The 15537-nt window shown below is 42.4% G+C and overlaps 1 protein-coding gene across 1 annotated transcript; it reads left to right on the top strand.

The window, feature by feature from the left end:
* Positions 1–200: 200 nt before the first annotated feature.
* On the top strand, positions 201–14441 carry scyl1 (SCY1-like, kinase-like 1). Its single transcript, XM_080774596.1, has 18 exons — positions 201–390; positions 1618–1758; positions 2791–2907; positions 3190–3425; positions 3714–3804; positions 4297–4452; positions 5121–5279; positions 5491–5598; positions 5950–6063; positions 6873–7028; positions 7390–7578; positions 8239–8314; positions 9405–9629; positions 9811–9959; positions 10589–10681; positions 11020–11364; positions 12031–12109; positions 12918–14441. The coding sequence occupies exons 1-18, from the start codon at positions 283–285 to the stop codon at positions 13040–13042; spliced, it is 2667 nt and encodes an 888-aa protein (XP_080630722.1). The 5' UTR covers positions 201–282; the 3' UTR covers positions 13043–14441.
* The last annotated feature ends 1096 nt before the right edge of the window (positions 14442–15537 follow it).

The raw sequence follows: 15537 nt of genomic DNA, 5'->3' as shown, positions 1-15537 counted from the left end.
CCCCACAAGCAGAACTCAATGGTAGTAAAGTTTCTGACATTTTTAAGACTTAACCCCAAAGCGACATCCAAATTTCATGAAAGCTTTATGGAGGGTTCCGAGAGGGGCTATTACTGTATCAGAATCAGTAGCGGAACTAAAGTCCGCTCAAAAGGTTTAGACGGAATATTGTCAAGTGTGCACTGTGCACCAGTAGCTAGCTTCCTACGGCTGCTCTGCGCTTGGGGGTATTCTTCGCTTTCCTACAGTGTATGTGTGCTTGATGCTGTGTGGAGGAAAGATATGTGGTCCTTTTTTGCTAGGGATCCAGTCAAAGACTTTAATTATGAAATTCTGCCAGACACAGAAGAGTCGTCTGGAATATGGACACTACATCGAGGGAAGCGAAAGGTAAACCCAGAGCACAAGGCCGACACACACATAGTTAATATTGTCAACAAGCTAAACCCTGTTTACACCAAAATGAGTCAGCTGTCGAGTTATGTATTACCCAGAGCCTTAGATAGATGGCTCTGGTATTACCCATGTTCCACACGTCAGTTTGGGGTTGTTGTTACTGTCCGTTTATAAATGTACGATGTAAAGCGGTGTCCGGTTTTTTCCACACACAAAAGGCTGAAAATGTCATTTGAATTTTGATATCAAGTGTAGATATTTTGTCGTCACATAATTCGACAGGTCACCCATTTCGGTATAACACACGGAACTAGCTAGCTTCGTGTTCGTGGCATAGGCCTTTTGGTTTTTGACTATTAGCTAGTTTTATCCAGCTGTTGGGACGTGGCAACTGACTTGTTTATTCAGCAGACATGTCAGCCTCTCCCTTATCCATTCTGTCGATGTATTGTCAACGTTCATCACATGATATTTGCCTGACTATTTGCCTTCCTGACGATAGTCATGGCTTCATGTTTACGCTGGGAGACGCGTTCTTCGATCTCGCCACGTCACCCAGCTGTAGCTAAATTAACAACATTAACAATTGCGACGTAATAACAAACACTAACTAGAATGTCAACAATATAATCTTGTACCCAATTCACGCGTAATTGATGTCATTGTCATATCACTATACTGTAATAATTGTTGGGGCATCATCAAGTTGAAGTTTTTGTCTGTGGTCACTGGACAGATGTGTCCAAATTATTATTATGGAGACAATCCCAAAGTTTGGGACCCAAACGCTCCATGTTGGTGCGTATCTGTGCTCTTTGCTGACGTCATAGATGACTGGCGTCATATACTTAATTGTGCCTGTTTCACATGCACAGCATTACTGATATGATAAGCAACCATCCTTTAATGCTAGTCAGGATTCTACGAAGAGCTGAATAGAAGCCTGGACAAAAGTGACAGTCCAGGATTCAGTCACATAATCCTAGAGGCTATAGTTGCAATGATAGCCAAGCAAGCTCTTGGCTGGGTATTTATAGCTTATTTAGTTTGTGCATTTCATCCTGAATATACAGTATTATTTCCGGTAATCTAAGCTCTTTCTGTGCCCTGATCTGGAATCTGTTAAATTGATATTTACTGACTCACAACTTCACAAGTCATGAGAAATGCTAAAAGCACATACAATCACATTCAGAGGTTCTTTTCAAATCTTTTTACTAGACAAACGGAGAGCCGGTGTCTGTGTTCGTATACGACGTGGCCCAAGGAACAGAACAGCAGACACAGCTAGCCAAGGCAGCATTCAAACGCATGAAGACCCTCCGGCACCCTAACATTCTGGCCTATGTTGATGGATTGGATGTGAGTATGGGATCATATTTACAATATGCACTCAGTCAGTACCACTATCTGAAATGTTGAAACCCTGGAAATGTATAGTTGCTTACTGTACTAATTTATTTTGGAAAGAGTCTAGTAAATATTTCGGTAGTAAGGGCAAAATTATTTGATTTAAAGTAACCACAGTGCTTTCAGTTTTACTTGACTTTTTATTTGTATATTGCCCTGCAGATGGAGGTGAGTATGATTTTGGTTATTGTCGTGTGTGTAAATCGGATTAATACTAGCTAGTACTGTAACGCTAGTAATTGTGTAGCCTCCTCCTAGATATAGTAGTAGTTTCATCATGGAGGATGACAAGGTTGCAACCTCTCTACCTAAGCTATTGGTTCTCAACATGGGGTCCAGGGACCCCCAGGAGTCCTTGAGGGGGGTTCCAGTTGATTGTTGGGAACCAAATAGACTCATATGGGTCCGTAACTGAGGTAAATTAACACTGATGGTTTTACACTTTACATTGGAGTCCCAATTGAATTGGGGTCCATGGCCTAATGCATATAAAACTGGGGGACCTTAAAATAAAAGGCCCGGCCCCTAACACATTATATACATTGACAAAATAATCTTCTCTCCCATAAAACCCACATTTATCACGTAGTCCTGATACAAATTCTAAACGGGAAGGGATGGTAATGGAGGGTATGTGCGTGACATCATCATCATCATACCCAAAAGTTATGCGGGAATGCCTACTGAGTGGCAAAAACTACTTTCTGGCCTTGACAGTCCATACATCAAACAGAAAAGTACTATCTGATTGCATTAAAACAACATTAAACTGACTTTGCCACTCACTTTGCCACTCCGATTTGCCACTCACTTTATGCAGGCGCATACCCTCTATAGCTAGCATAGGTTCAAAACATCTAGGTGTACAAGGCCCCACCCAAACTGTTTCACCAAGGATGGTTGAGGGCAAGCAAATTACCCCAGTTAGCTATAATGGACCAGTGTTTAATTGAATAACCTTTAATATAGTTTATTTTACTGTAGACAGAGAAGAGCCTCTATTTGGTGACTGAGCAGGTCACCCCTCTGGCCAGCCACCTGAAGGCAGAGAAGGGGGGTTCTGGGGAGCTGGAGGTGTCCTGGGGACTGCACCAGATTGTGGTAAGCAGAGGCTCCATGCACAGCAACCATTGTATGTTTAGTTTCTGTCATCTTCATGTCTTATTTCTCTCTCTTCTGTTTATTTCTGTAGCCCCTCTCTTTCTCTTCCTATTAAGCAATTGCCCTGCCTCCCACTCCAAAAAACTGCATCCATTGCAACTCCACTATCCAATCTATTCGCTCACTTATTGCTGATGTCTGTGTATGATGTGCACGCTGTATTTCAAATACACAATCCCATGTCCTGACCACTCACCCCTGTTTTTCTGTGTGCACCTGCAGAAAGCGCTGAGCTTCCTAATAAATGACTGCCACCTGCTCCACAACAACCTGGGCATGTGTGCTGTTTTTGTGGACCGGGCAGGTGAGTGGAAGCTTGGTGCCCTTGACCACGTGTCCCCGGAGCAAGGGGACCCCAGCGGGGCCTCATTACCACCCCCTAAAGCAGTGTATCCTGACATGGAGAGATATGACCCGCCAGAGACTGCAAGTCCAAACAGCAACACTGGAGAGAAATGGTGAGAGAGTGGGAGTAAAAAAGGATGTGGTTAGGAGAGGGAACTATTCAAGAGTGTGAGAAAAAGGAATTCAATGAGGGAGATGCATTTGAGAGGAAGTGGGATACTGACAATCGAGTACGAATTATGTTTTACAGATTGATATGCTCATCAACTAGGGAAATACTTGCCATACTATAGTTGTTAATGTACATGTGTTAAGAAGATGCTATAAACCCATTAGACTCTATTGCTATCAGTCTTCCCATGCAATTTAATTTGTGTGTGTGTGTTTGTGTTGCTGTCCAGGGCAGGGGAGGTGTGGCGGCTGGGCTGCCTGATTTGGGAAGTTTTCAATGGGCCACTCCCTCGTGCATCCTCTTTACGCTCTTTGGGAAAGGTATGACCGACCAAAAATTTAAAATCACACAGATCGGTGTTTACACATAGGGCCTCCTAGGCTATTGTTGCCCACATTTAATAAAGCACCTCATGCAATTTAGAAATTAAAATATGTATTTCAAACGGACCTTTTAATTTACAGGTTCTTTTGGTTCCATTTTTAGCCTACAGAGTATCCCATATGATTTTAAGATCTGGTGACCGACCCTATGATCTGGCGACCGCCGTGGAGGTCGGTTCGTTTGGACTTCGCCCTTGCTGATTTACCCTGGGCCATTAGAGTTGCCATTAGAACTAAATGTAATTATGCTGGCTGTTTGTGTATATTTAAAATTGAAATAGCTAAATGCTTTAATTACAAACAAAATGGTCCTACTCCTATCAACTTTCATTTAGCACAACTGCGTAGGATTTGTGCGACTAGCAGAAAACATTTTGGTAATAATGAGTTGAGTACATGTGAACGGTGCTGTTGACTCTGTCTCCTCAGATCCCCAAAGTCCTGGTTCCCCATTACTGTGAGCTGGTGGGGGCCAACCCACGGGCTCGACCCAACCCAGCCCGCTTCCTCCAGAACTGCAGGGCCGCCGGTGGCTTTCTCAGTAACAGCTTTGTGGAGAGCAACCTTTTCCTGGAGGAGATTCAGGTCCGACTACACGACTACACGCACACACGCGCTCGCGCACACACACACACACACACACACACACACACACACACACACACACACACACACACACACACACACACACACACACACACACACACACACACACACACACACACACACACACACACAGTGTTCTGAATCAACTGAAGTTGTTTTTTCTCTTTTGGACTTTTTTTTTGTTGCAACTTATTGTTTTTATTGTCATTGCCGGGGGAAACAATACATTTTATACACAAGCATCATTAGGTTCTCAATACAAAATTCACATTGTCTCCCCAAAGAGACAGCAGCAACATTAAAAGAAACACATTTGAAATAAATAAATAAAAACAATAATAATAAAGTGAAGAAATGTAAACATGAAAGACGACATCTGATCGAGTATTTCAGTCAATGGACATGAAAGAAAAGGGGAAGGGGTGGAGGGTCCATCAATCAAAGAGAATGATAAATAGTAGATGCCAGTTACAGAACGTACCATACATATTATTATAGACATTGTCTTTTTTACTTTTAATTGTTCTTAATTGCATTTGCTCAGCGTTTGTATTGGACTAATAGTCCTCTGGTGATATGGTTGTGGATATATTATTTTACTTAAAAACGACAGCCAGCTAAACACAATTTTGTGCGTGTGTGTTCAGATTAAGGACCCAGCAGAGAAGCAGCAATTCTTTCAGGATCTGAGTGAAAACCTGGACTCTTTCCCAGAGGATTTCTGCAAACACAAGGTGCTGCCCCAGCTGCTCACTGCTTTTGAATTTGGCAATGCTGGTGCTGTTGTCCTCACACCTCTTTTCAAGGTAACTGCTCAATTTGATTTATTTATAACATTTTAAATGAATAATTTCATGACCAGGTGCCAATATCACAGTCTGTATGCTTCAGAGTTCAGACCAGGATACCCGACTTTGTCCGTCCTGATGAAGGTCTAGGGATTATTTTCTTGTATCACAGATTTCGATTTTCTGTTCTCTACCTCTGTCCCTGTCCCTGTTTCTCTCTGGCTGCCAGGTGGGGAAATTCCTGTCGGCAGATGAGTACCAACAGAAGATCATTCCTGTTATCGTTAAGATGTTCTCCTCTACCGACCGAGCCATGAGGATACGACTGCTGCAACAGGTACTTGGGACAGGGTTGCATAGGGCACGCGTGTTGTGATTGATCATTCACGATGTTACCAAGATGTTAATCACCGTCAAGTTCTAGTGCACGGTCATGTGCCCGAGACGGAGATTGATTAATCTCCGTCAAATTAGTGATCGCATCGCTCCACAGCCTAGATGCACTTGTTGCGCAATCCTCGTTGTTGCACAACAGTGACACGTCGACAACGAAAATCTTAAAACATTAATAACTCACAATCTAAATCATCCCGCCTAATTATAAAAAAACTTTGGTCAGGATTTAGAAGGCGCTTTTTAGAATCGGCCTCTGGTAAATGACTTAAACCCTATACTTTCTCGCTTTCAGATGGAACAGTTCATTCAATATTTGAATGAGGCAGCAGTGAACTCTCAGATATTCCCTCACGTCGTCCATGGCTTCACAGACACCAACCCTGCCATCAGAGAACAGACTGTAAAGGTACAGTAGTATACTGTGCACTCACTCACTCACTCACTCATGGATCCCGGGACCCAGGGACCCAGGGGTGGTCTTTTAGATCAGAGGTTCCCAACCACCGGTACACGGACCGGTGCCGGTCCGCAGGACATGTCCCACCGGTACACGAGAAGGGAATCCCACGTTTTCCCGACCGCCACCAAGATTTTCAAACAGCGGGGAAAAGTTGACTCAGCCCGGTCGATTGAAAATACCAAGGATTTGTCAGTGACGCGCCACTGACCGTGGTTTATAAAATGCTTCAAGTCACTGTCGATTCCTTGGTATCTTTACCGTTCACATGTTGTGAACATTGAGTGTTCTGAATGTGTTCAGAGCAGCAGCAGCGTAACAACAACAAGCTGTAGCCTTTTTTGTCACGCTCGCGCTAATGGAACAAAAATCTTATTTCATTTCAAAACCTTCAATTATCAGAAGATGATGTGATCCTGGTAAAGTACGCACTCTGCATGTTTAACTAAGGTTTTTTACAGGTCCTTTCTGAAAAAGACGTAGGCCTAACCTTTTTTTGAAATCATACTATCCTTAATAATAAAACGCCTTTTAGGTCAATGATATAATAATATAGCAGCGGGTAGGCTACTTAGGCCAGTCAACTGTCTTCTGTGAGTTTGGTATGATTATGCGTGAGGCGCTGGCATTTGCTGCCACTACTTATTTACTTTCTTCATGCTCATGATTAATGCCATGTTTTTATTAGGAGAACTGGTCTGTTTTTAATGTTAAAATGTGTATTTCTCGTTCTCATCTTCCTCTCTTCCATCCTGCAGTCCATGCTGCTGTTGGCCCCCAAGCTGAATGAGAGCAACCTGAACCAGGAGTTGATGCGTCACTTTGCCAGGCTGCAGGCCAAAGATGAGCAGGGTCCCATTCGCTGCAACACCACCGTCTGTCTTGGAAAGATTGCACCCTACCTCAATGCTGGGGTAAAGCCCACGAAAATACACTGAAAAACTGTCATTCATGAGCAGGCTGCTTTAGACTACTTTCCTTCTACTCTTTTATTATTATTTTCTTCTCCTTTTGAGGAGCAACTTAGAACTGCAAAGGGGTGTGTTATTAATTAATCTGTTTACTGACAGAATAGGTCCCCCATATTTTTAAACCTATAGAAGTGACAAGAGAGGATGTTTATGTTCTGCCTTCTGAACAGGATGCTTTGTAACCAAATGCTAGCTTTATCAAATGTAGCCCTTCATTGATTCCATTGATTCTCTGAGGGAAGTTCTGTTTCAGTTTCACCCAGCTCCTAACCTTTTCTTTTATCCATTTTCCTTCACTTGTTAGACCAGACAGCGTGTGCTGATTTCAGCCTTCTCACGGGCCACCAAGGACCCGTTTCCAGCCTCGCGCTCTGCTGGTGTGCTGGGATTTGCTGCCACACACAACTACTACAGCGTATCAGAGAGCGCCAGGCGCATCTTGCCCACCCTTTGCGCCATCACCATCGACCCTGATAAGAACGTCAGGGAACAGGTGAGACATTGTGGTGGATTACCTTTCAGAGTGTGACACGTTGCTGAAGTCCGGACAGCCAGACGTCAGCAACAGCACCATTCACATGTACTCCTTTTATTAACTTGTGACATTCTCACGAGGACAATTTGTTTCCTTTAGACTAGTCTCTTGTTTTGGATTGAATGGATATGTACCATCAGTTTTTCATAATTGGCTTTTTTTCCACAATAATCAAATAATTGAATGTACATCGATAAATGTAAGCACTTTTGTAGGAAGAAATACATGGCAAAACACACCATGACAAATTAAACTGTAGGTAACATTTCGTGTTCACCTTGTGAGACAGCGTCACATGTTGATCACTGGATTTCAGACACCACCTTCAATCTAAAACTAGAAGGCTAAGTATAACATTAATTGTCAAAAGATAATAGTGGCCGGGCATCATCTGTTGGTGACACAAACTGCAGGTGCTACAGTTACCTAGCAGACTCTTAACAATGGCAAGAAGTACAGAGTATCAAAGGCTTTGTTTGATTTAAAGCTGCAATCTTCGATCGATACAGATTGGAATCTGGACCGGGTGTCCCATGTGGGAGACAAAACATCATCTGTTATGAACTTTTATTGGAGGTGTCAATTGGATTCCTCTCACTTTCTGTTCTCCCTCATCAGGCTTTCAAAGCAATTAGGAGTTTCTTGTCCAAGTTGGAAACGGTATCGGAAGACCCAGCCATGCTGGCCGAGATAGGTATGTATTGTATAGATGGCTCTTGTTTGATATTCAGGAAGCTAGTGGATTCTGGATTCTGTTCATTTCAGTACAGTATGAAACTATGGTCGCATTCACACCTGTACTTCGGTAGACTTGATGCAATTGGGCGGAGAAGTTGCATCATTCTTGCATATTTAATTTGCTGCGTTTGCCTTCACACTGCGCTGTCCTCTGCAGCAATTAGAAACGCAGCAGGGAACTTTATCAATGTGTTCAATTCATAAACTATACAGTGAAATATATGGTGTTAAAATTATACTTCGAGTAATAGTTAGGATGTAAAATTAGGGTAACGTGGATGGAGTGTGTTGGGGTCTCTGGGATCTCTGGGACTAGACGTCTCTCTCTATCTCACACGTGCACACACATTGTGTATATTCAGTCCATTTACGACGGACTGAATATTCTGTACACTACAGTGTTTTTATGTTTCCTTAATCAATTGATTACCTCAGTCATATTTCAATGAGGGCTTCAGTCTCCTTATTTGCCCACGTCTATCCACGGTAACGGGACATCTTTGCGCTGTGTAAAATATGCCTTCTCTGTCTCCAACTGTGTTTACTCTACTCCTCATTCATCCGCCACGTTATTTGCTTAATTTCCTTTATTTGCTGCGGATTACATTCACACCTGTAGTGAATCGAAGTCAGGTGCGATTGAATGCGAAGTGAAACCCTCGTATTTTGGGCGAAGTAGAATGCGGTTCTTTGTTGATGATCACGATTCGAATGAGCCTTCACACCTGCCAAACAAAGCACACTTTCTGACAATAGTACGCAGCAGGATTCGTTCGCAGCAGGATCGCAGTAAACTAAAGCATGCTGGTGTGTATGCGACATACTGTATGAAAATCAACTTGCAATACCGTACTTACTTGAGATTCGTAATCAAACTGTTTTTTGGTCAAAGTTATGTTATCATTACACTTCATGCAACGGATTGAAGTACAGCTTCTGTCATGGGAAAAGATTAATTTTCAAATACAAATGTCCATGACTTATTAACGGGTGCGATGATGTTTAGCCTGACTCAGTTATTCAGATACGTTGCTGTGTCTCTGTAGAAAAGGATGTCCTGTCTTCGACTCAGCCTGTGGGTGCGTCTTCAAGCTGGGCAGGCTGGGCAGTGACTGGCGTGTCGTCACTGACCTCCAAGCTGATTCGCAACACACCAGGAACAGAGGGAGGCACAACAGCAGAACCCAGTGAGCCGGTCCCTGGCTCCGACCCTACTTCACCTGCTGAAGGAGCACCGGTCCCTGGTTTGGAGAAGGGCTGCACCAATACTGGTACTGAGTAATGCTGTCCTCATACCAGTCTAAATTAGCTTATGTCTCAATTTAGCACCAATTTAGCACATTTTCACAGTAATAATGTACATCACCTTGCATTTACAAATGCATACACATTATCAACCAGATCTTTGTCTCCTCTTTGGTTTTCTAACTTTATGCATTTTAACCCTCACAGATTCTGTAGTCAAAACACCACAGGCGCCTCTTCCTCACCGCACCGCCTCTGACGCACCCGAACAATCCCATACTGTAGAAGAGACGGAGAAGAAAAGTGAAGCAATAGGAGACCGCTGGGACGATGAGGAAGACTGGGGAAGCTTGGAGGTAGGACACAGGATCTGAGCATTGCTTTTGATCAGTGGCTCTCAACCTTTATTGCAAGTTGGCCCCTCAAAAATGTGCACATTTTTAACTCTTTCAGCGCCACCTGGTGGTCACCAGTTTAGGCTTTGGTTGCCAATTCGCCCATTATAAAAAGATAAATAAATTGTAATTCTATTATGCATGTAATGTGCATGTCATCACCTGTACACCAGATTAGAGGAATTATCAAAATATGAAAAAAAAAAAAAAAAAGAGAATGCAAGGGAGCACGTCTTGTCGCCCGTGGCATCCGGTCCATAATTGGCAATAAAACGTCTTGTCGTTTATGGCTCTTAATTTAATATAAAAAAATAAGTAAAAAAATGTAATTATATATTTTCTTTTAAGACTTTTTCCTTTAATAATTCGTTTTCATTGTGATATAATAGGAACTTAAAGTATACTATGTAGTTCCATTGAGCCAAGCCACAACATAATTGCTTGATCATTAAAATAAGAGTTTGAGTGGCATGCAGTTTCATAGCATGCTTAACACCACACAGAACACTTGCTTAACAAGTAAGGTCAACTGGGTGGGCCATGCTCCAGGAAAGGTTGAGAATTTAATTAATCCAAAACTGTTCACCAAGGAACCAGAGAAGGCTCATGCAGAACCAGATGATTGGAATACTGATTGGTCAGGAGGAGCGGCGTCATCAAGAAAGAAGGTCAATGATAGAGGAGTATGTTTAAATTCTTCATTGTGTGATTTAGATTTTCTATCCTACTTTCTAAACTACTGTATTTGGGATGCACCACTAGTGGATTTGTTCTTGAACCAATATTAGACTACATACTGTAATATTATTATTGGAGACTTTCCACAATACTGAATTCTGAAGTAAAGAGCTGCCAGCAATGTGATAAAACTATAGAATTATTATCAGAAGTTAAAGCAAAGTGTCATGAATCAGATTGCAACAAAAATACCATACTTTAAACTTAAAATACAATTGTTATTGGTGCATCCTCCATACACATAGTTGCCTAATGTTAATTACAATACTCTTATCAACTCCAGGCTGCCCGGGTGTCCGCTGATGCAATGAAAAAGCAGAGCACTGATTGGAGTAGCTCAGGTTGGGATGCAGATGACAGCTGGTCCAATGAGAAAGAGGGCCAGGGACAGAGTTCAGCAGGCGAGGAAGGCTGGGGCAATGACTGGGGGGAAGAGGAGACGGACACGGCCACAGCTACGAACACAACTACGAACACAACCACAACAAATAAGGATGTCCCTTTGCCAGAGGGCGTGCGTCTAGCTAGCGAATACGACTGGGACAGCACTAGCACATCCAAATCAGCCAGTCAGAATGACCTGTTCGCCAATATATCCCAGAGAAGCACACCCACTGCCACCACCACGGTGAGATTGTAAAGAATGAAGATGAGTGTGAACGATGCAAGAATTGGTCTAGAGAGGAAGGAGATTACAAGGAGAATCAAGCTGGGTGGAATATGGGAGAAATGGAAGGAGGTAGAAAAATGGGTGAAATGAAAGGCTGAGGAAGAAGGGGTAGATGAAAAAGATAATGGAAATTTAGAGTTTACATATGATAGTACATGCATAACATTTCCTTAATGATTATATCTGATTTCAGTATTTATTTATGATGTATCTTATCTATTATTAAGGTTATTGTAGCGGCCAATTTGTATTGGTGGTGGGGAGGGGGGCGGGGCATTTCCGGGGGTCCCCAGCCAAAGACGTTGAGAACCCCTGGTCTATACTTGGGTAGCTCTGGAAATGAATAAAAAGTAAAGTAAAATACATTTCTGTGAGCACAGTTGTGATTGGTCAGTCTGAAGAATCAGGTGACAGCTTCCCGTTAAATCTTTATTAATCACAAACTCTTAACATTCAAAGATGGAAGGAATGGAAAGAAGGAAGCAGGGTGTGTGAAGGATAGAAAAATGTATAATAAACTTTATATAGCACTTTTCAAATCAAAATTACAAAGAGTTTTAGATATCAAGACTTTTAACAGAAATGGAGTAATGTGTTTGTGCGTGTCTTTGTTCTTGCTGTAAGGCTGGAGAAGGTTGGGGCTCAGAAGCAACAGGAGAGTGGGGTGCTGAGGAGAGCTGGGAATCAGTGGATGGAAACCAGGGTAAGACTTAAAATTATCACCGTGCTCTCATCAGGAACTCACAGTCCTGAGTTGCAGTTAGATGGCCCAAGTCACACTTAAGGAGGTCCCTTCCTACAAGCTAATCGGGGTACTCTCGGAACGGTGGTTGTTCCGTGTTCTAGCCTAAGCCGTAGTGTAGGTTTTACAAAGGTAATTGGAGGCCCCCCCCCCCAGTTTTGGAGCAGACCACTCACCCAAGCCAAGGTCCAGTCTCCCCGGACGAGCAGAACCCTCACCCCCAACAACGATGGTCCGCTCGCCACGCCGTTGCGGAACGCTCGCCTAGAACACTCGCCCCGCAAATTCATATGGTTGTGCACACAACCACAAATGTTAAAATGTGTTAAAAAGCCAGGAGAGTGCTTTCATATGGGAGTGAGTCATTAACCACTTGGGGCTACCATTTGGGGGGTCGCCGGATCTGCTCCGGGGCAACAAGTGTTTTGGGCGAGCGGTTTGGTATTCGTTATAAAGATCCAGTGTTAAACCTCAAGGCTTTGACGAAGGCTAAGACGATCAAGGCTGACGGTATGTAACTGGGGAAAAACAAACCATCCCCTTTTACCCAGTTTAAATAATCCTCTGTTATGTTTTGATTGAAAAATCCAGTCATCACTACTGATTCAGGGCCTGGCCTTGTTCAATTTCAAGTGCCTCTCCTGAATCGGTACAGTGGTCACCTGGGTGTAGGGCTCTCACGTTTTTACATATTGCAAAAATATTCCACAGATAATTTATGTGAATGTCACAGTTAACATTCTGCCTTCCTGTCTTGTTTGTCCACCAGGTCTGAGCAAGGCGGAGGTCTCCAAGAAGAAACGAGAGGAGAGGAGGAAAGAACTGGAGGTCAAGCGGGCAGAACGCAAGGCTGCCAAAGGTCCTCTCAAATTGGGTGTGCGCAAACTAGACTGACCGGAACAGGAGGCTTAAAAGAAATGGGGCAGGGAGCAAAGAACATTGAGTGCAATGACTGGACACTGACTCCCGCAGGAATGGAGGTATGATAGGTATGGAAAGTTCAACATTCCATGAACAATGAAAGAAAAGGAGATCATGTAAAGGTGGCAGGTGATGCTAATGATGCTGTGAACCTGCGTGCAGTCACTACCATGGAAGCTGCTCGCTGGTTGATCAGAGGAGAATAAAACGGTTGCTCTGCTTTCTGATTCTCTTCATATCATTGGGAGGACAGATGGGACGTAACCAATCTCTGCTCTTGGCCTGGTTTTTATCCAAGCAGTGTATTCAGTTCGCAATAGTGTGGATGGAGTTTGTCAAGTGGGAGATCACTGGCTCTATTCTTACTAAATAAAATGTTGAAAAGAAAAGGCAGACACAGAAAAGCATAGAATGAAAGATTAGATGGAAAACGGCACTACACTTCTGGCAGCAGAGGCACTCGGACTATTGGAGGAACTTTCGCATCACACTATGTCTCCTTTTCTTTTTAAATGCAAATTTCAGTTGCAGTTGTAAAATGTATTGTACATAGGCAACGCATCATGTCTTAAATGACATGAGCGCACATGTTTTTTTTTAAAAGGTTGAAATATATAGCTATATACAAGGTGTATTATGCAGAACACATACAGAGGATGTGAATGTTTTAGCTCTACTGTCACCAATTGCAGATTTAAGACTTGTGAAAGTCAATGCATGCATGTGTGTGATCTTCCAAGTTATTTCTAGTTTATTTGGTTCACTGTACTGTACTGTACTGTATTCTACTGTTCCAACCCAACCTGGAAGGTGGTGTGCTTCACTTGTTCCTTATCTATAGACTGTACTTCATGCCGAATTACATACACTTATGTTAGAGCCATAACGGGCACAACAGGCATACCATGAAATATGCCTCATCTCAAATTGAGGTTGAATGTCCTGTACTATTGGTCAATATGCTCATTCATTCATGTATGTCTGCCATTTATGTGGCTTTGCTTACATTTCCACTGAGTTGTAACAGTGTGGTGGTGGAGTGTCGATGGGAAGGAAATTGGTTTTGTTTTAAGACTTGTTTTTTTTGTAATAGGGAATTTTGCCATGACATTGTGACGATGTCCTACAATTGTGTAGGCTCAAAGAACAAAAGCAACACCAGTGGCTTCACCCGGGGTAAAAACTAGAGCAATGTATGTGTCTATTTTGGCCAATCAGCAATATTGGCATGACATTGGGGGAGGTCAGGGTGAAGGGAATTGTATCCTTTTATTTTATTTGTGCCTTTGTTTGATTGCAGCACTGTAAGTTTCGTGCTCACGAAATGTTTCAGGTCGAGTGACAAGATACCATAAAATCCAGGTCTACTTGATGTCAATGCATTATGTTCATTCCACATGTCCCTGGTAAGTGTTGGGCAGGTAAGGAACTGCTGCTTTATTCTTAAATCTGAGTACAAATGCCCAATATTTTGTTTTCATGCCAAAACGAACAGTATGATGGGTTCTTTTACAGAATATCTTATGTGTAACATGTGCGCTTATCCTAAAATAAAAGTAAAGATTTGTAAAAATATATATATATTTTAATTCTTACTGCAATGTGAACAATTGTTCATAATCATTAATCAGTACTTCTGTGGCATACTTAAGTAATAGTGGCAACAAGAGGCTACATCATATTTGACCAGTGGTTTGTCGATATCCATATTTGCTGTTAAACAGAGGTGATATACATCAGCTCATTTGCCTTGTTTGCGGTTTGTTTTGCTAGTGGTGTATTTTGGAGCCTTTTGTGGGAGGCAACGAATCATCTGCCCCCAACACCATTTAAAGGTGAGGTTGAGCTCCTGTTCTTAAAGCAGTGATGACTTGCACAGAAAAATGGATAATAGAATTTTGAATTCATATTAACATCCAAAAGTAACCACTAGATGTCACTAGCTCACCTAGCTGCAAGCGTCTAGATCCTATTTTTGAGGGGCGCTAGCTATAGTCTGCTATAGTGTAGATTTTCATCTTATGCAAACTAAATTCCCATTGACAATGAATGGATAATTTAGATTAGATTCCCATTTACAATTACCGGATGATGTAAGATGATAAGAGCTCCCCTCACTTCACAAAGGTGTGATTTTTTATATCTAATCGAAACGTTGCAACACCAACCCTTGACACCCCATATGGAATCCAAATGGAAAAGTCCTACCTGATTGTATGAAACGTTAACTCACTCACAACATTTCAGCTGTATGGAATGTTTATGGCTGCAGTACTTCGTTTAGACAGTTTTTGGTTTAGACTAGTCATTGGTTAGACCAGTCATTAGTCCTACAACTACAACCTATCCTATCTCAAACCCTCACCCTAAACCTAACCTCCCACGGGGCAGCACACCTAACCTTAACCCATGTCTAACCAATGATTAGTCTAAACTTAGTATGCACCCCGAATTATCCTCTAGTCTAG

This window comes from Protomyctophum bolini, assembly GCF_963924005.1.
Source record: "Protomyctophum bolini genome assembly, chromosome: 10".
Classification (NCBI taxonomy): domain Eukaryota; kingdom Metazoa; phylum Chordata; class Actinopteri; order Myctophiformes; family Myctophidae; genus Protomyctophum; species Protomyctophum bolini.
The sequence above is the reverse complement of the archived record's forward strand: the minus strand, read 5'-3'. Positions and strand labels throughout refer to the sequence as shown.